The sequence below is a fragment of the Lissotriton helveticus genome, chromosome 5_1 (assembly GCF_964261635.1).
Source record: "Lissotriton helveticus chromosome 5_1, aLisHel1.1, whole genome shotgun sequence".
NCBI lineage: Eukaryota > Metazoa > Chordata > Amphibia > Caudata > Salamandridae > Lissotriton > Lissotriton helveticus.
The window spans coordinates 242,319,041-242,339,429 of record NC_136065.1 but is presented as its reverse complement, the minus strand read 5'-3'; the positions used below and the strand labels follow the sequence as shown (position 1 = coordinate 242,339,429).

The following is a 20,389-nucleotide window of genomic DNA, read 5'->3' as shown; positions in this document are numbered from 1 at the left end:
ATTTTCTGGACAGCCAGGTCGTCTGGGAAGGGCTTACTGGTTTGAGTCCATCCACATCGTACTTCACTTACGTACTGCTTTGGTATTTATTCAAAAGGTGCGCAATCTGCAGCTAGAAGTCTCTATCAGAAGATCAAATCACTTACCGTCTTTAACGCTGTTTCTGGTATAGACTCTGTCTAGCTGCATATTCCTCACCAACCCTCCCTTGCTCCTCGTTCTGTGTTTGGAATCTACCCATTAATAAAATTGCAAGTGTAGGAATCACCACACTGGTGTGTCGGTTTTTTCGGTTTGCTTCTGGGGCTCGACATCTGGAGGCTCTTACAGTTTAGAAAGCCACTGACTTCAGCACGCAGAGGTGGTGCCTATATAGGCCCCCGTGTCATTTATGGAGTGAAACTGCATCAGTGCGGAGCCACCTCGCACTACCTTCCAGGGAGCATGGGTGCTATGGAATGGTTTCCGGATCCGGTCTGACACATAGGGAATATTTAAAAGAAGAGGAATCTGCGGCTAGATTCTCTACGAGAAAGAGCGTTACCAAAGGTAAGAAATTTGTTAGATATAGCCTAATGATATTTTAACCTCTGCCAGTGAGAAGGGTGCTTCCAGCCGCCATGATTGGAGTGAACTGGACCCAAAGAATAGTGGCTTTAAATTTAGGAATATCCGTCCTCATTTGAGTTAATTAAGGCAAGACTCCGACTGTCTTGGGAAGTAGGAGGTCCTCTTTTCTGAAGGTTAGCAGTTTGGGGGTGTATGATTTGGTATCTGTAGTCTCATGGGATGGGACCAATTCCTTTCCCTGCTTTGGGGCAGAGCTTAGAACGCCCAACAAAATATCACCCTTTATGCTAAATGGGCAATAGCAAATCAAACTGGAACTCTTTGGTAATAACTGGGAACCAATTTGGGCACAAAACTAAAACATAACATCTGTCTAAAATAAAAACTTTCAGATAGATACTTCTAACCACAGATTCCTCACCTTTAGAAAAGCCCCAGGTGCCAGACTGGATCTGTTAGATTTTTCAGCATAGCCCTTGATATATATTGTTAAAGGCTTTGTGCTGCTTCTTATCGACCTCGCTCCTCTCAAACAGTAACAGCTAGAGACGTTTATAAGTGCCGCCAAGGCGCATTTATGAAGTTTCTTTCTTAACGCACTGTTGTAGTGGATGTGGAGCTAGCTCCTAACTTTTCTGGTTATTTAATTAATTTTTCCATACAACATTTCACTTCACTGTGGAAGGTAACATATCCGCTCCTGGTAGGGACTGTCGCAAGCAGATGTCTGTGACATATCCCGACTAGGTGTGTTTCTGGTGTTTGGGTTTGGATCATGACTCCAAGTTGTGTGGGGAATGTGCCTTGATGCACCCAAATGCGATCCGGGAGCTTGAAGCCAAGGTTTTTATCTCAGGGCACCACAGGAAGTCCCTCAAAGCCTGCTACTGATCTAAATTGAGGACGCAGACCCATTGCCACTATTAGGACTGCTCCCTCCACAGGTCATTATCGATATCCAACTCTTCAGGTAAGTTAAAATCTAAAAAACACAAGAACTGCAAGGAGGCTTTTTTCCAGCCTTGCCAATCTCATTCTGGGAAGTTGCGAAGCATCATGTGGCTTGGTCTCGCTCCAGGTCCTCAACTGAGTAGCTGATTCTACAGCTGATCCCAGTGCACCCCGAATTTTCAAGGTGTTAGGCTGCTCCACAATGGACTGGGCTCATTGTGCCACTAGATTCAAGCTAACCTGGCTGACTAGGGGTGATGCCCCGAAACCGGTCCCAGGATGCTTGTGTCCAGTCCAGGGAGGACCTGGCTTGGAAGTTCATTCTAGTCTGTTCCATGAGGCACAGGATCAAGGTTGCTTTACATATGGCAGGGTCTAAACTGGGGTGGCATGGTGAGCAAAAAACAATGGATTTAACCCAGATCTATTCACTAGGTGAGAATGTTTGATTTTCTCTGAATTCCGTCCATCATCTGTGTGTCTTTTGCTCCACAATGGCTAAGGCATTTAAGGACTCCATGCTTAGAATTCTTTACTCTCTCTGGTGGGCCTCCAAAATCCGCGGAGGCCTCCTGTCTGGTTGCCAATGGTGGGGTTGCCTTCTGCTCCTTCTGTTTCATGTATCAACTTTCGGTTTCAACTACACCCCAGGAGCTGACTCTACACCAGACCCCTTGATCTACGCCAGTTCCTGTCACGTTGACACCAGCCCTGGCTCTGGAGAATGATGCCGATCCCATTGTCCTGTCCATCTGGACCAAATCAGTCTCGATCTCAGACAACATTGCGCCCCTAAAACATTCAGATGTGCCCAGCCCCAGTACATTCTTACTCTAAGACGATGACTTTGCCTAGGAACTGCCCTCCAGTGCGCCAACAATTTTACGCATCCGACTTGAATCAGAGTCAACCACCCTTTGGTAATGATGGGAATAAATTTCCCTCACAGTGTAATTTTTATTTTGATCTACAAGAGGCTGATGAATTGGACACTTCTCTTATCATGAGACTAGGTTCTCCCACTGGGCCTTTCACAAAAGAGTCAGTCGCATTCTCTGTAGTCATTAGACAAGCGGCTGGAGTTCTGAACTTGCAACTACCATCTGTTGAGATGAAAACCAATGTCCTCACTGAAGTTTTATAGCCCGGACAGACCTCACCCAAACCTTTTCTGCTGTCCAGCGAAGCATCTACCAGCAGTCAGGGGCTACGTTGCTAAATCTTCGGCTCCAGTAACTCCAGCCCCAACTAGCAACCCAAGAACGTATTTATTATGATTCTAGGACACCAGAACAACCCCACTCCCCAAGATACTTACCCGCAATTTTCTGTTTATAGGCCACTTATAATTGGGCAAGCGATAGCCCACTGAATTTGCAATTAAGTGTAGCAATCCTATTATAAGTTAGTGTACGGGTGCTATTGGTTTTAATTGTACAGAGTGATGGATTTATGTTGGGTTAAATCATTACTATCCAGTAAACATTCTGGTGTTGTCAAGTAATTGCCATTGTGAAATATTTAATTTTAAAAATCTGTTTATTAAATTTTACTTGGATACATTTCTCTATTTTACAGTCTATGGTGCATCTAGTCAGCTAAACACATATTCATACGTGTGAAAACTAAAGGTGTTAACTATTGTACCTGTTATGACAGCCTTACATGCATCAGTACACAAGTAAATTATTATAAAATCTTTCTCTAGACCTCTCCCTTGTTCCCTCTGTTTTCCTCTTTACTTTTTAACTGATTAATATATCCTTCATGTCAGCCATCCTTTTCAAATGTTGTGTCCATCATTTAGTTTAAATGTTTTGCATGTGATTGTTTGCATAAAATGACTGTGTCGAATAATCATTTCCTTTTGTCCTGTACTATTGTAGTATCAGAAACATCGGACCCAAATAATAGTAAATTGAGATTTTGTTTATTTATTTTATTTTGTGTTGTTTAATGGTGTGAACCAGGCCACCTAGAGTAACAGAGCACTTTTCAAATTCCCAGACAAAGGTTACAAAAAGAAGTGTCAAACTGTGCAGGGTATACAATAAAAGTCAAAGCAATTTATCTTGTAAGCCAATACTATTTTGCAGATCAATTGCAGGTAGGCTGCAGCAAGTGATCTGGTATGGTGGTTGGAAAGCGTATATGAGCTCATGACCAATCGTGTAGAGAATATAGATAAGAATACGTGAAGGTTCTGTCTTGGGTAGGTTTCAGCATTATAGGCTAGAAGTACTAAGTAATTTTTGGCAAATTGCTGTTTGGTATTCACTGATCCCATTTTGCCATTTTTTAAAGGCTTACTGAATAGGTTATTTTTTTTGCAATTTAGAAGGCGCCTGTTTATGGCGTACCTTCCAAATGGCGATTTAATATCAGATGTGACTACAGTTCAGGTGGCAAACCATTGAAAAGTTACCGACAGCTAAAAGGAGGTGGTAACTCATTCACAAAAGATAATGGGTCTCTTTGGGACTGCCTTCAGATTTGTGAAAGTTAAAAAAGTAAATTTAAAATAATTGTTGGGGGGTGAGATGTGGGTCCCCATGACCGCTGCCAACTCATCATAAACCTTTCAACAAAACAAAATAAAAAGTTAACTTTTTCTTTTTGAATGCTGCAAAAACAAAAAGCTTACTTTATTTAAAGGTGATTACAGCCATGGTGATTTGCTGACCCTAGAAGGCCCCCCTCCCCTAGATGGCTTCCAGTTGTAGTGAGCCACAATTTTTGACCTATCTCATTATTATTGGTTAAGTAGTTCAGATTGCAACCCTCTGTCTGTGCACAATTTGGGCAGTAGTTTTTTGTGAACTGCTTCTTTGTATATCTGGCCCTGTATTATTGAATGTTTTTATTGTTTTGCTTCATCTTACAAACGAAACCACATTTTAATCAGTAATAGTATGTATACCCCTGGGACTTAACTCTACCTACATTCCAGAGAAAGTTGTCTTGATTCTCTCCGTGAAACTGGGATGTTCTTCTAATTCTGTGTTTCAAATTTTGTTGTTCACAGGCAGTGCGACAAGTCTGACTGCACCTATATAGTTTTGAATGGCCGATTGCGTTCTGTCATCAGGAAGGATGATGGAAAAAAGCAGCTTACTGGAGAGTATGGACGAGGAGATCTCATTGGAGTGGTAAGAAATTTAAAGTACATCATCCTAGTTAATTATTATATAGTAACCTACAAAGTGCCATATTGCCATAAATTCTCTTCTGGACACGGTTTCAATGGTGGTCATATTTATCAAGCCCAGCATGTTTATACTGATTTTCTTCTATATGTATCTGAAACATTTTTGTTGCTAAAAATGTCTTGTAGCATATATACCTAGTTAATATCATTGTTGCTAATTTGGTCTTGATTCCAGCAAGGACACAAAAGAAGCTACTTCTCTCGTGAAGAGTTACCATTCTCATTTTCTCCACAATACAGTGGTGTTGTGACAGTCTGACATTTTGCAAACCATTATGCAGATATATGGTTTTAACATGAAGTTCATTTCACCAACTTACGATCATGGCTTTCATACATTTACTTTAGAAAGGAAGCATCTTAAGGTGACTCCCAGGGGTGCTTTAACATTTAGCGTGCCTGGACTGGAAGTGCCTCCATTGGAAATCATGATGAACTATTTTAAGTCTTTCCTGTGTCGGTCTGTTGTGAATTCTGGTGGGGGGGGTTTAGTTTTTTCCAACGTTTATTTTTTTATTAGTGGTTATCAGTGTTTACACTTTTTTGCTCATTCAAAAATCATGGGTATAGTTATTTCTGTGGTTATCAAGAATTTGGATTTTATATTCTTCCTTCCTTTCGATTATTAATTTTCCTTTCATCTTTCCTGCTCATAATTGTCTTCTCTGCACCTTTTCGTTGTATTTGTTCTGTTCTGCTCAGTAACTTTTCATTATTTCAGTGACCTCCCTGCCTGTCTCATTTCCCATCACCCAAACTTCTCTTTCCGAAATCCAGTCCCACACTATGTCCAGGATTCACATAGATGGGGATATCTTTCACCCATTACGATTTGATTGCAGCAAATATTAGGTTGTTGGTAAACATTTAAAACACCTTTCTACTGCTCTAGTGTTTATACAGACGACAAAGTTCGACTGAATGAAGATTGTCTATTTAGGACATGAGATATATATTGCGGGGTTCTCCATGATCTATTATTGCTAAACCGTGTCGCACTGCCCGTTTTTTTTGTCTAAAGATACCAAGAAAGGACTGTGTTAATACATATGTTTGTACTGTCTGATCCGGGCACATTTCTGTTGTACGTGGTCTTAGAGGAGATGTCTGCTAAGGGATTAATATGTAGATTCTTAGCTACATGGCGTTTAGTGACTGCAGACTCTGATGCTGTGACGATGCCTTGAGTTTGCTTGTAAAGTTTGCAGCATGAATGAAATTTACTTTGCATTATTGGGCCATGCCTATGGGATTTTCTTTATATGAAAGACAGCACCAGGACTGCTTAGAATTGATTTTTAACAATTATGTGAAAATGTGTATATTTGAAAGCAGTGCGTGAGCTGTGCGAGAATTGACCAATGAAGTTTAAGTATGTGTTATGTGGAGCAATCCCTGTTCAATTGCTTTTTCTGTATTGGGGGAAAAAGAACAAGCACAGTTCAATGAGACTCCATTGAATACATCACTGTAATTTATACTAGTGAGTTTTATCATTGGCTAGATCTCCTTTCGGGACCATAGGTGCCAAGCTTTATTCTGACATGGTTTTATTAATAATGAAATTTAACTTCGTGATCCTATGTCTGTATCATGAACATGTTCTAATAAAGTATGCAGGCTCAAAATGGGTCCATAAACCTATTTTTGCTTAAATTGTGCTGTCTCAAGCACATATTTGGAAACCTCAGAGCAGCGACTTTCTCCATGTTTCTAAGCTGCACTGTCTGCAATTTATACACTGACTCGTAGATTTGTATGCTCTGTTTCTGAAAACCAGGTGCATTCTGAGCCTGTTCTTGGTTGCTGAAGATGTTTATGAAATGGTCCTTGCCCTTCAGAATGAGGGGATGCAACTTCTTAAGGAAGGCTTTTTTGACTATCGACCATGTAAATCTAAGAACTGAAGTGTTATGAACAGTGCTTTATGTGAGGACATTCATTCCAGAGGCATCCTATACACGGAGATCTTAGTGCAGCAAAACCCAGTGTTTTTCGGTACAGGGATCAGGTTAGGTCCAGTAAGAAAAACTGATGCAAACACTCTGTTGGAATGTGTAGATTCTTTTTACAGGTCACTGGATGGCTGGGTGAAGGGTAGTAATGTGACCGATTTTCAGGGGCTTTACAATTTGATTGCATGGGAGCACTTGTCTAGTCTATGTTTTGCAGAACTGTGCCAGCACTTGGTTGATAGTAAGCTGGCTGACCCCAGGAAGCTTGCTATGGAGGTGGACTGATGGGTAAGTACCAAGTTCCACAAGAAAGCGTTTGGGGGAGACTCAGCCAAAGGTGGACAGGGTCCCCAGCAGAAGAGTGGGGGAGGGACATGAGTAAAACGTAGGCGTTCTCTAAAGGGCCCCAAACTAATACCCCCAGGAGACAAGAAAGCAGTGATCTCTTCAGGAAAGCCTGAAGGATCCGACCTCCGCAAGTGCTATGCCTGTGACCAGGTGGGTCTCTTGAAGGGGGTTCCAGTGTCCCAAAAGGGCACAGCCACCCACCGGAGGGCAGACCAAGGTCTTGGCTAGTCTAGTGCTTAGGGAGGAGGGGTGTCCACTGGAGGGTTGAGATCCCACAGAAATGACCCTCATCTCACTAGGGGACAGTGAGATGCCTGCTAACACTAAAAAATACAGCGCCTGGGTGACCATCAATGAGAAAAGGTTAGAGGCTCTCAGAGATACTGGAGCCAGTGTGACCTCAGTCTGGTGTCACCTGGTCTCTGAAGAGGAAGTAGTCTCTGGGGCACTCCACCAAGTAGTTGCTGTGGACAACTCAGTGTGCCAGTGTATGGTGGCCAGGTTCCCTTTGAATTTGGCAGGGCGGTCTAGGGTCCCTTGAGGGTGGTTGTTAGCTCTACTATGCATGTAGATTGTCAGCTAGGAACCGACCTGGAGCAGTGCTTGTGGAAGGATTTTGAGCTCAGGTCTCATTTAGAGATGCTTGGGTTGCCAAAGTGGGCATGCGTGACCACTCGGTCAATGGCGGCCAGAAAGGGTGATCAGAAGGACCTAGAGCCTGAAACAGTGGCCCAGGTCCCTGCTAAGAGAAAGGGCAGGGGGTGTGGGAAATCTGCCCCTGAGGTTCCCACGTTCGGGAGGAGGCTGACCTTGAGGGGGACACCCTGGTACCTATACAGGAGCAGGTAGCTGTACTGGGGGATCTTTTTCAGCTGTCCCATTGGCAGCAAGAGAGTATAGAAGAATTCTGTAGGAAGCAGAAAGAGTGCCCTTCTTTGGAGGGTTTGCGGCAGCAGGTCTCAAACCAGGCAGCTGGTGATCAGTCTGGATCACACTGGATCTACTGAGAGAATGGTCTCCTGTACAGCGAGCCTAAGGTCACTGAGCCTAGGTCAGCCCGTGTGCTGGTGGCGGGCCAGTGCTTCAGGACCTTCCTACTGGGTTTGGCTCACAACGTGCCTTTGGCAGGACATTTGGGGCAGGACAAGACCTTTGAAAGGCTGGTCACCCACTTCTTTTGGCCCCAAATGCGAAGGCAGTCAGATGCACATTGCAGGTCTTGCCAAACTTGCCAGGCAAGTGGTAAGAGTGGGAGGAAGTGTAAAGCTCCTCTCCAACCTTTTCCAGTTGTAGGAACCCCTTTTGAAAGGGTTGGGATTGACATTGTGGGGCCACCGTACCCAAAACAGCCATGGGCAACAGGTACATCCTGGTCTTGGTGGTCCATGCCACCCAGTACCTGTAGCAATCCCTCTCAGGACAACAACGGCACCAGGGGTGGGCCAGACATTGATGGGGATCTTTCCCCTCGTGCGTTCCCCCATAGAGGTGGTTTCTGACTGTGGAACCAAATTAATATCAAAGTATATGACGTCCCTGGGGGAGGAGTGCGGTATGACTTCCAAGTTCACCACTCCTTACCACCCACAAGTTCATGGTTTGGTGGAGAGATTCAACCAAATATTGAAGGGCATATTTAGGGGTCTAACAGAACCCATGAGGCATAAGTGGGACATCCTCTTACCGTGCGTTCTCTTTGCATACAGGGAGATACCACAGAAGTCATTAGGGTTCAGTCCCTTTGAGCTTCTGTATTGGCACTCTGTGAGAGGACCCCTCAGTTTGGTCAAGGAAGGCTGGAAGACAGCTCCCAGGAAAACTCCCCAGGATGTTTTTTGCTACATGCTGGCCTTAAGGAACCAAACTTCCTGCTTCAAAGTCGTTCAGCTGAACCTGGAAGCAAGCCAGGAGGAGATGAAACGCTGGTACGAACAGAATGCCACTCTGGTAGAGTTTCAGCCTGGCCAGAAAGTGTGGGTAATGCCCCAGGGGAACCTTGTGCCTTGCAGGACAAGTGGACTGGGCCTTTAGAGGTGGTGGAGCGTAAAAGTGCTGTCACCTACCTGGTGAATTTGCAGTCTCCCAGGAACCCTCCCTTTGAAGGTCCTCCATGTGAACCGCCTCAAGCCTCACTTTGAGAGGTCTGAAGTGAGCATGCTCTTGGCGACAGATGATGGGGTGGAAGAGGAGAGTGAACCTCTCCCTGACCTCTTGTCTACCAAGGAGCACGATGGGACAGTGGAAGGTGTGATTCTCTCCTCTACACTGACCCCAGGGCAGCAGGGTGACTGTCACCAGTTGTTGGGATAGTTTGCCACACTGTTTTCTCTGACCCCAGGTGCTACTCACTGGTGTACCCATGATGTGGACATTGGTGACAACTCTCCTGTGAAACACAAGATTTACAGGTTGACTGACTGGGTCAGGGCCAGCATCAAAGATGAGGTCTCTAAGATTTTGGCATTTGGGGTGATATAGCCCTCCAACAGTCCTTGTGCCAGGCCAGTGGTCTTGGTTCCAAAGGCTTCTGCACCCGGTGCCACTCCAGAACTGCGGTTCTGTGTGGACTACCGTGGGCACAATGCCGTCGTCACCAAGACTGACGCGCACCCCATCCCCAGAGCTGATTATCTCATAGATCGGTTGGGAGCTGCCAAGTTCCACAGCACGTTTGATTTGACGTCCGGGTACTGGCAGATTGCTTTAACCAAGGGGGCAAAGGAGAGGCATTACGATGCCGTGCCTGGTTGAGACCGACTGGCTTTACTGAGGATGTCCAAGCATCGCTTATGGACATGCCTTTTGATGGCTCCCATCTCTTCAGCGACCAGTCAGCTTCAGCACAGTTGCATTTTGAGTACAGCAGGGCTATGGCCTTGTCCTTCGGCTTTTCAATGGCCCCTCGCTAATCCTAATCTGCCTTTCGCTGCTTTTATGGCCATGGAAGGGGCTTACTTCTATGCCTGAACCCACCCAGCCACTGCGGGGCACAAGTTTCACTGGCTCTGTGGCTGTGGTATCTACTGGCCCTGTAGGTCGGGCAGCCAGAATTTGGGTCAGTCCAAATTGTCCTCCCACCCCAAGCAACCACAGGCTCCAATCCTTCCTAATCAGCCCTCCTAACATCATGGGCACCCAGTGGGCGGCAGTATTCTCCATCACCTGCCCAAATTGCAGTCCATGACATCAGACAGGTAAGTTTTGCAGATTGTCCAAAGGGACTACTCCGTCGACTTTGTGACTGCAACTTTCCCCATGCCACTAACTTGTAACAGGTTAGACCGAGGACCAACTATCGCTCCTCCGCCAGGAAGTGATGGCTCTCTTGGCCAAGGTAGCCATAGAGAGGGTGCAGATGCCAGAAGTTGTTACTCCCACTACTTTCTTCTGTAAAAAAAGGACAGAGGTCTTTGTCCTATCCTAGACCTGCGCCCTCTAAATTTCTTCGTCAAGAAGGAGTTCAAAATGCTCACTCTAGCTCAGGTCCTGTCTTCACTCGATCCGGGAGACTGGATGGTAGCATTGGACTTGCATTATACATACTTTCACATCTCTGTTACCTGTGGTTCTCGGTCGGCCACAAGCATTTTCAGTCTGATGTGCCCCCCTTTGGCCTCACCAGTGCCCCTCAGGTGTTCACCAAGGTGATGGCAGTGGTTATAGCGCATTTGCAGAGATCATGGGTGCCGGTCTTCCACTATCTCGACAACATGCTGTTGAAGTCACACCAGGCTCCCTCTCAGATGCTCTCTTTCATTAGAGCTGTTCTGGACACAGTGCAGTTCCGGACTTATCCTCCATAACGGCGAGTCGAGGATATTTAGGCTATGAACCCGATGTTTTAGCCTCTATTCTGGATTTCAGTGAGACTGATTCTGAGGCTGCTGGGCCTCAGTGCCTCCTGCATCCTACTGGTGACACATGCCCATTGGCATATACAGGCTCTCCAGTGCAACTTGAAGGTCCAGTGGGTGCAGCATCAGGTGAATCTCTCCGACATGGTCCTGATCTCGGAGGGAACTGCAAAAATCCTGTAGTGGTTGCTTACGGACAGAGATTGGGTCAGTGGCAGACCCCTCTCCCTTCCCCAATCAGATCTGACAGTAGTGACAGATGTGTCACTCCTAGGATGTGGGGGCAATCTAGGAAAGGTGGAGATCAGAAGACTCTGGTCTCTGGTGGAATCGGATGGCACATCAAACTTGCAGCCCGAGTGATCCGATTGGTATTGAAAGCCTTTCTACCCTACATCAAGGGAAGGCTAGTTAAAGTGTTCACAGACAACACCACCGCCTGTGCAACTGCAACAAACTGGGTGGGATTGTGGACCCTTTGTCAAGAGGCCCTGCATCTCTGGACATGGCTGGAGCAGCAGGGCATACCCAGATGGTTCAACTAGTGGCGGGCTCTCTGAATGCCAGGGTGGACGAACTCAGCCAAAGATGACTAGCGTGTCACAAATGGTGTCTCCATCCAGAGGGGGTACAAGGGCTCTTTCAGCAGTGCGGTGAGCCTTGGTTAGATCTGTTCACCACTGCCGATAATGCACAATGTCAGCCGTTCTGCATACTAAAGTTTCCAAGACTGCTCTTGCTTGAAGACGCTTTTCGTCTTGAGTGGCGCTCCAGCTCCTATACGCTTCTCTGCCCATACCACTCCTGCCCAGAGTTCTCAAGAATCGGTAACATCTGGGCCCAGGTCATCTTTGTGGCTGCAGACCTGGCACGGAAAGTTTGGTATCCTGAGCTGTTGAGCATGGCCATCGATCCTCCGATCAGGCTGCCTCTTCCGGAAGATCTTCTGTCACAGCAACAGGGGGAGGGTGCTCCACCCGAACCCGTCAACTCTTTGCCTTCTTAGTAGAGATTTAGCAGCGACAGTTAACAGCTTTCAACCTTCTTCCCAGAGTCTGTAATGTTATGTTGGCAGTCAGGTGTACCTCCATCAAGACGGTTTGCGCCTGCCATTGGGGACAGTTTGTGACATGATGTTCAGAAAGACAGATCGATCCCCTTTCTGGCCCCCTTTCTCACGTTCTCTTTTTCATTCTTTCTCTTGCCGAGCAGCGCTCTGCACTGGGCAATCTCAAAGGCTACCTCTCCGTTATTTCTACTTTTTTGTGGTTGCCTGACCAGCCAATCCTCTTCAAATCCCCTATTGTAAATATATTTCTGAAAAGTTTACAATAATTGTTTCCACCTTTTCCTTTAATTATGCCCCAATGGGACCTCAATTTTGTCCTCACTTTCCATCTGCGTGGTCTCTTTGAGACTTTGCACAATTGTCTACTCAAGCGCCTTACCATGAAGGCATCCTTTCTCATGTCTATCTAATCTTCGGAGTCCGATAATGCCATCTACCAGCACGCAGGGTTACTGCTCACGAAAAAATGTCCAGATTTACTCTGACGCCAGGTGATCATATTAAGGTAAGGAATCTGCAGCTAGATAGATTCTCTACCAGATAAGGCATTACCGAAGGTAAGTAACTTGTTCTTATAAGCCAGATTTATTGGCTTTGGAATTGCTTGTTCAGAGTAGGTCAAAGAATTCTATTTTACTTAGAATTCAGTCTCGGAGATATTAGCTTCACCTTCTTTGCTCAAAGTTAATTTATCAAATGTTTCCTCATCTAAAGCATCTTTCATTGTGCCTATTTTTACAAGGATGTTTGGGTGCAGTGAGCTTGAGCGTATTCGTCATATTGGCACATAGTGCTAATTATGTAGTGAAAAAGCTAAAAAAGTTTCCCTAGCCGTCTGTTTTAGTCAACCTGGTGTGAGCCATAGCAGAGGGACTCGCTCCCATTAACGTCACCCGGTGGCTGTGGATCGAGCAAACACCTAAGGGAAGTAAATAAGGACTGGGCCAGATCTCGGATGGCTCATTCCTGCTGCTCTGAGACACACATTGTGTTTACCAGCACAGTCTCCTCCTCAGAAATCTGTTCCTGCCGTCCCAGTTAAAACCCGGCTTTACAGTTTATCTCCCCTGCCCGGGTTAGCTTCCGGGACATAGCAGTGTCTGGTGCTCTAGATGGCTCAAGAGACAATAATGATGCTTCAAAAACAACAACAATATTTGACATAAATGCAGTGCTCATGACATACTGGTGCTTCTTGAGTCACACCATGCAACGTCATGGGGCGCAGTATTCTTAAATGTCTCTAAATAATAATAATAATAATAATAATAATATGAGATTTATAATGCGCAAACTTAGCCCGAATAAGCCTATACAATCATATCATATACTTTAACAATAGCTTTCACGCCCCATTTTCATTTGTTAACGTTCTTGATGCTTGTTGTGTTATATACATACCAAATATTTTGATGGATAGGCTCGGGCTTAGGCTCTTAGGCCAGATCCCTGACTGAATTCTGGCTCTATTCGGTCTTAGGTCAGATCTGGCTGTGCTCGGCTCTTGGCCCTGAACCCTGCACTCGGTCTTAGGTCAGATCTGGCTGTAGTTGGCTCTTAGGCTAGATCTGGCTGTCCTCGGCTCTTAGACCAGATCTCTAACTCAGCTCTGGCTGTACATGGTCTATTTGCTGGGGTGTCCACCTTTCATCGCTGCATCATCAAATGGACATGAAGTTTTCCCTTTGCTGTACAGGGGGCTAGGTGGCTCAATCTTTCCCGGAAGCAGGCAAAGGATCGCCTGAATGGGTACTCACATTTATTGTGGTGCTCTTTGATCACAGACTGCCTTGCCCCATCTGATTTTAAAAGAATACCTTGGCGTATATACATTTATTCGATGTCTTGCCGTTTCCTAATTCAAACTATCTCCAGATCCCATTTATCAACCAACAAGCAGAAAAAAGAAAGTTATACCGTTTCTCTCCTAGTCCTCAATTTTTGGGAATACCTTCCAAGCTGTCTTTTGCAAAGAGCCTTTTTCGTTGCCCTTCTGAAAACAGTTAAAACTATCCTTTGCGTCTTACAATGGAGGTTTGGTCATCAGTCTGTAGCTCTGCGTCAAGATACGTTAGCCAAATCATTCAAATGTAACAAATTGTAGGAATATATTTTTATCTTCTGTGTTAAGTTTCCGGAATTAGTTATACAGTAGCTTAATTGTGCACGAAGTGCATGACAACAATTATACTTAATCAAATCTTTGTAAATTTAGGAAATATAAATGCATTTTGAATTTCATTCACTTAATTTTTTACCTCCGAGTTTTGAGAAAAAGAAAGGAATGAGGGAATGATGAAAGCAGAAGGAATTGTTACGTGCAGTTAACCGAGCGGTAAGGTTATAGCGTGAGAAGTTGCAGGAAATAAATGCATGTCCTAAAATGTAAGAATTACAGTAACTCTTCTGTTATCCTAGAGATCTGTGAACACGTACTTATAGCTTTACATATATCACATTTGCATCTGATTAAACTATCAATATCAAGCTATGCTGTAAATAAACACTGTTGTTAAGATCTAGCCATAAGGTATTGGAAAGTGGTCGGGAAAGTATGCTGGAACTTAATAGAAATCCTGTTTTATTCATCAAATGGATTTGCGATTTATGACTTCTGCTGCACACACAAACTGTTAATAGACAAGAATGGTCCAACTTCAGAACTCGCCAGCCCACATCATTCTGAAAATCAAGTTGAAAGTGCCTTTTTTATTGTAAAATCATTCTACCTCCTTCCACATCAGTGCAAATCTTTTAGGCCTAGCACATTAGACTTTCCTTTTGTTCATGTGAACCTATCCACTGACGAGGATGTAGTACATTTAACAGACTAGGATGAACCATATTGGATCACTGTCGCAGCTACTTCCATGTGCCATTGGAGGGTGAAGAGCATCAGTAATCCTCTCTTGCACCCTGGGAATTGTTGTTGGGTTTATCTATTACCTCGCCAAAAGAAGTTGTCAGAAATGCAAGGTTTAAACCTTTACGCACTAGATAAAGCAGACTCCTACCATTAGTGAAAGGCAGAACAGGGTTTAGAGGTTAAACTAGATGCAAAAGGAAAAACAAACCTTTGTAATAAAGTTAGTCAACGTCAAAGAATATAGATGAACATACATTTTCTAAATGAAGATTTACATCCCTGTTACTATAGATGAAACATTTCACACGAGAAACACGAGAAAGCAAATCCAGGGTATTTTTATAATTTTGTGTCTCGACCTTCCCAGATAATTGCCTGGCCAATGCCACTGGCATCTAAAAAAAACCCGGACTTTTGCATTGGCAACTTCAGTAGATCTCGTGTCACCGGTTGTTTTCTTTTTTAATGGTTTTTGGAAAACTTTATTACTGGGAAAGCTGCCGGGCCCTTGTGAATCCTATAATTAAAAAAAGAAAGACTAAAATTAAAATCATATTTTGGTCTTAAAAAGCACAAATTGCCAGTTTAGTTCCTGACACTAAGAAAGCTACTTTGCATGCACATATAAATTTAGTAAAATCAAAAGGAATTTTTTTTGTCCGCACCTAAAAGATGCTGCTCTTTAAAGCAAGGATGTTGTTAATGGGCCCATTGTGAGCACATCTTACTTATTGCACTGCCCACCTCCACTTTTCCATCATCCTTCATTGCCCAGTAGAGAGTGTTCTTTAATGTTATCTTGAACATTTAAAGAATATCTGTTCTTTATCCGGGCTGCACCTGAATACTATTGTTTTGGAATAAACATCTGTCATATACTGACCTACATTTCCCTCTTTATATTACTTACCGCTCCCTTTTAAGAATGAACTTCCTACTCTCAATCATAGTGCCTCCCACAGGGCTCCTTCTGCATGGACCTTTACGCCACACCAGAACCATTATTTCCCAAAACAGCTTACCACCTCAGGTTCACATATTGGGGTACCATTGTTTTCCTTATTACACTACATATTTCAACAGTGTTGTGCCCCCGTCATTTAGTTTTGGACAGTTACTGTTGTGCCATACATGACCGGTGCTCTATACTCTTTGCGTAGAAGCCACAGTTTGGATTTGCATGTAGAACAACCTTCATGACCCAGTCTAAGTTTGTTGAAAGTGTTGCAGCAGATTAAGGCCTTTAAAGAGGCCCTGCTGTGCATATTTGCCAAGCCTCTGGCTCTTTCGGGCTCCAAGGATCTACAGAGGACTCCAGTTGGGGATCTGCTTGCGGATTTGCCCTTAGCGCCTTCTGTGCCTCTTGAACCGGTTTTGATTTCTGCTCAGATTTTGGTTCTTTCTTTGGTTCCGGTGGTACTCTGTGTGTTGGTTCCTTTGACATTGATGCTGGTGCCAATGCTGTCATCACCGGAGGAGAATCCATCGCTGTAATGGTTTCAGCCTCCAAACTAGCCTAATCGTGATAACGACCTATTTCGTCTTCCTATCCCACTAGAGCTCAGCCAATAGGCAACTCTTCCTGACTCTGACACATGGCCTTTACTACTTAGCAGAGCTCATATATTACGCCAGCTCTTTGGTTCTAGTTCACACAATAACCATAACTATGATGAAGGTGAATTTCTCCCACAGTGTGATGAGGATATTTGATATGAAGAACTACTGGATCCCAATGGTCTATGTAGGATCGGTTGCCTGGTATTCAAGTCACTGCACGGTCAGGGTCCGGGATTCATAGACAGTCTCATTTCCAGATACTCTCCCTCACGGAACCTTCGCTCGGCCCACCTCCAGCTACTGTCAACACCTACCTTTAAATTAAAGCGACAAGGAGGAGCCAGGTTTGCAACCCTAGCCCCTAAGTTATGGAATTCTATCCCTCTGCAAATCAGATGCACTACAGATCTACTGAAATTCAGAAAATTGATTAATTCAGGCTTACAATGGAACTGTTAAACCTTCCGGCACTTTCTAGATTCAGCGCCAAGAAACCAACCGGTGAACGAGTGCTTTACAAGAGATTATTAACATAACATAACAGTATTGGGCCTCATGGTTAGGCCCCAGCATAAAGCCCCCTCAATCACTGTCACATGGACACTGTGGCAGTCAATGTGGGCGAAAGCCATGAGCGACCACCAGCCCTTCTATTTATATCCTCTGGCCGTACCTAGCCCCCGGGTTGAGAGTGGATACAAATTATTGTAGAGGCCGGGTGGCTCTCTTCATCCCTCCCATCTTTTAGTAAACAACCAAAATACACAATAAGGCGTTGTAAGTATTCAAAGTCTTTCAGCCTCTGGCTGGGTGTAGGTTTTGATGGTAAGATGTATCTTTGACTTCGGGCGCCCCCACAGCTCCAGTCTCTTCAGCTTGTCTCCCACAAGCTGCACTGCACTAGGCAATGGACGAGTCCCAAAGAACAGCAGGTTATCACCCATTGGTGTTTGCATCTCTTTTCTCTCTCTGGCATGCTGGGGGACTGTCAACTCTTCGACTTATGTTTGGCAAGATGTTCTCTCCATCTGCCCCTGCTTCATCTGACTCTTGTTCCTGGAATCCATTTGTTCTGCACTCTTGTTTGAACCATGAAATGTTCTGCACCGCTGTGTGGTGCCCACGTCTCGCTGTCACCATGGTACTGTTGATCTTGATGACCTCCCAATCTTCGAGCTCAAAGGTGTTTGAAACTTTCAGAATAACTCCGGCCACAAGCTGCAAGGTGGGCTCCCTCGCTCGTCGATATCGACTGGCTTTGTTGTTCGTTATCCATCTTCTTCTCTGTGTCGCTTCCGTATCAAGGTCCACCGGTTGCCATCCTTGGTTTGCAAGGATTCTGTCTCTCGGGGTCTGTATGACCAACAAGGTCACTGTAGCACAGTTGGTTGTGCTGTGAGGAGTTGCTGGTTGGTGTCATCTGCAGTCCTGTACCTTGGGATTGGAGCGATGCACAAGTGGGTCCACCTTTTGATTGTCTCAATTCCGTGTGCTGTAATAGCACAGACTTTTGATAGGATCAAGTGAGGAAAGGATAGGAAGGGAACTGTGGGGAGGGAGATCTGTAAACCATAAGAACATGCAATTACTGTTTTCGGATTTTTCAAAGACAAATGAATTGAGTTTATATTCTACACACCCTATTCATTTAATGTACCTGTAAAAAAAAATAACAGGAACCACTTATCTTTACGTAACGATAGTCACAGGAAAAGAATGGAGAACATCCTTTGTTCCACTTCCAGAAGAAATACTTAGTATCGGTGTATCTAAGGGAAAGACATGATATTATTCATGAGTGGCTATCCTTAAGACAACAAACAATTCTAGTTGTATTCATTACATACCAAATAGTGTGCCTGTACTTTTATCACAGGGTGTGGACCTCACTCCTACGAAGATCCCTGTTAGTAGCTAGGCATGAAACACATAGAACACATATGAAACTATGTCAATAAATTGGAACTTTATCAGGTTTAGCAACTGTGATATCCTTTGTTAAAGCATCTCAAGGAGCAAGGGCATTTCAGGTACGACATGAACTGATAAATAGCCATCATAGTTTGATTTAAGATTAAACCAAAGTTACAAGGCAGTAGCTTCACTGCCAAGTGTAAGGAAATGTATGCCCACATAGTAATGCCACTTCTAATACAAGAGAACCAAATGTTGTCTGAACCTTATAACGTAATCAGCAGAAACTCCAAAGGCAGAAAACTAATCACCAGAGTTATGGCCTTTCAGAATAAACGGGTTCCTTTACCCATGTGAAATGCCAGCTTGCGAACAGACACATAGTTAGGTTCGGCTGGTTCCTCCACCCGTGTGAACCGCAAAACAGACTTTGTCCACGATTAACGGAAGACCCTTGAGAGAAAGTGGTACTGAGGCACCCTTTCTAAGAGACGCATGCAGTCCTACGTCTTCAACGAACGACCAGAATAATCTGCCCATCTTATACATACCTCCTGGTTGGGTCTATGACAAGATGGCCACATTAGTAGATGTAATGGCAGCTTTATCATTCATGCAAACAGAGTTAGCCACTTCCAGAGCAGAGACAGCTGCCTTACAGGAGAAAGTTGAGAGGTTGCAAATTAATACACATGACCCATGCAGCACTCTCTGGTGGGCACTTGTGATTGAGGTATTTCCTTACATATATATATTTGTACACATCTTTATATTTATACATGGGCGTCTTAGCTTTCCGACCACTATGATGGAGGAAGCAATAACCATGATTAATTCAGCGCTCATGGCCGTGTGGTTTTTGAACACAGAGTGGTTTTATGATTTCTTATTTATTGCCGAGAATGGGAACATCCACTAGCAGGGTTCACATTTAAAACTGATAATATTGTAAAGTGGGAGTAATACCTTCAAGATGGCGCCGATTGTAATCCTCCCTTCTACATACAAAGATGGACGGTAATGAATAATCTTCCCTGGATAGAGCGGAAGGGGAAGTCCCTATACTGCTTTTATAAATAAGGGCATATAGCTGCTCCTTAGACAGTAGCAAAAAGATAACTTTATCTTTTACTTCATTCTTTTCTCCATCTGTAAGAAAAAGAAGAAACGCGTGCTGCTTCTCCAACTGTGATGGGCTTACAATTGCACCTGTGCTGTCGAACCAGGAGGGTGTAAGGCACACATGACTTAACATATCTATTTGATACGTGTTTTCAATACTATTTATATATATATATATATATATATATATATATATATATATTCATCCAACTAGGTGGCGTATATAGTGTAGTGGCGACATGAATCACATTCTGTCGCTATCCACATCCTTGTGCGTGCTCAGTCTTAGTGAAAACAACCTGTGTTACTCACATCAAACTGTACCTGGCTGCTATCAGTCACCGTGGTTAAGCATTTATTCATATCATTCATATTGTTTTCCCTTACCCCTATTAAGGAGACACAATACATCACTGAGGACCTCGGGAATTCATGGGGTAGCCCTTTAGTCACACACCATGTAGTTGGTAAGTTCAGTGATGAACATAATGATGACCAGCAGGGAGGAAAAACTAAAAAAGGAAAAGAACGAGATTAATGCCATTAGATATCGCGTTGTGAGCGAAGTTTTGTCACACGTACCTGTAGCGATGCTGAAAGCTGGCGATTATCATTTTTACTTACTGCATTAAGGGTCCTGCCCTGCAAAAACACCTTAGTTGGTCCGGGTCTCCGGGCTTGCGCTCAGATGGATCGGTGATCCCGTTTAAATGGACCGTCTCTGCGCAGGAGAGGTGAGTAGAAACCACACCCACAGGGCGTGTCAAGGTTTGGTGAAGGCCGCGGCGGGCACGTGTATAACTAGAGTGGGAAAGGTAGTTCCCTTAACAAAACCGCCCAGACTTGTGAATGCCCATCCATCCATATCCATACTAATATTATAAAGAGAGAGCCCAAACCTTTGAGGCGGGTAATCTCAGTAACCACAGCACCAATCACAACACCCAATACAGCGTTGGAAAGGGCAGTTGC

The 20,389-nt window shown here is 44.3% G+C and overlaps 1 protein-coding gene across 4 annotated transcripts in view; it reads left to right on the top strand.

Moving 5' to 3' along the window:
* PNPLA7 (patatin like domain 7, lysophospholipase) overlaps positions 1 to 20,389 on the top strand; it is a 1,524,034-nt gene that overhangs the window by 597,576 nt on the left and 906,069 nt on the right. For all 4 annotated transcript variants that reach the window (XM_078642105.1, XM_078642108.1, XM_078642106.1 and 1 more), the window contains one exon: positions 4,547 to 4,670. In XM_078642105.1, the coding sequence (XP_078498231.1) occupies positions 4,547 to 4,670 (124 nt within the window). The remainder of the gene's footprint in view (positions 1 to 4,546; positions 4,671 to 20,389) is intronic.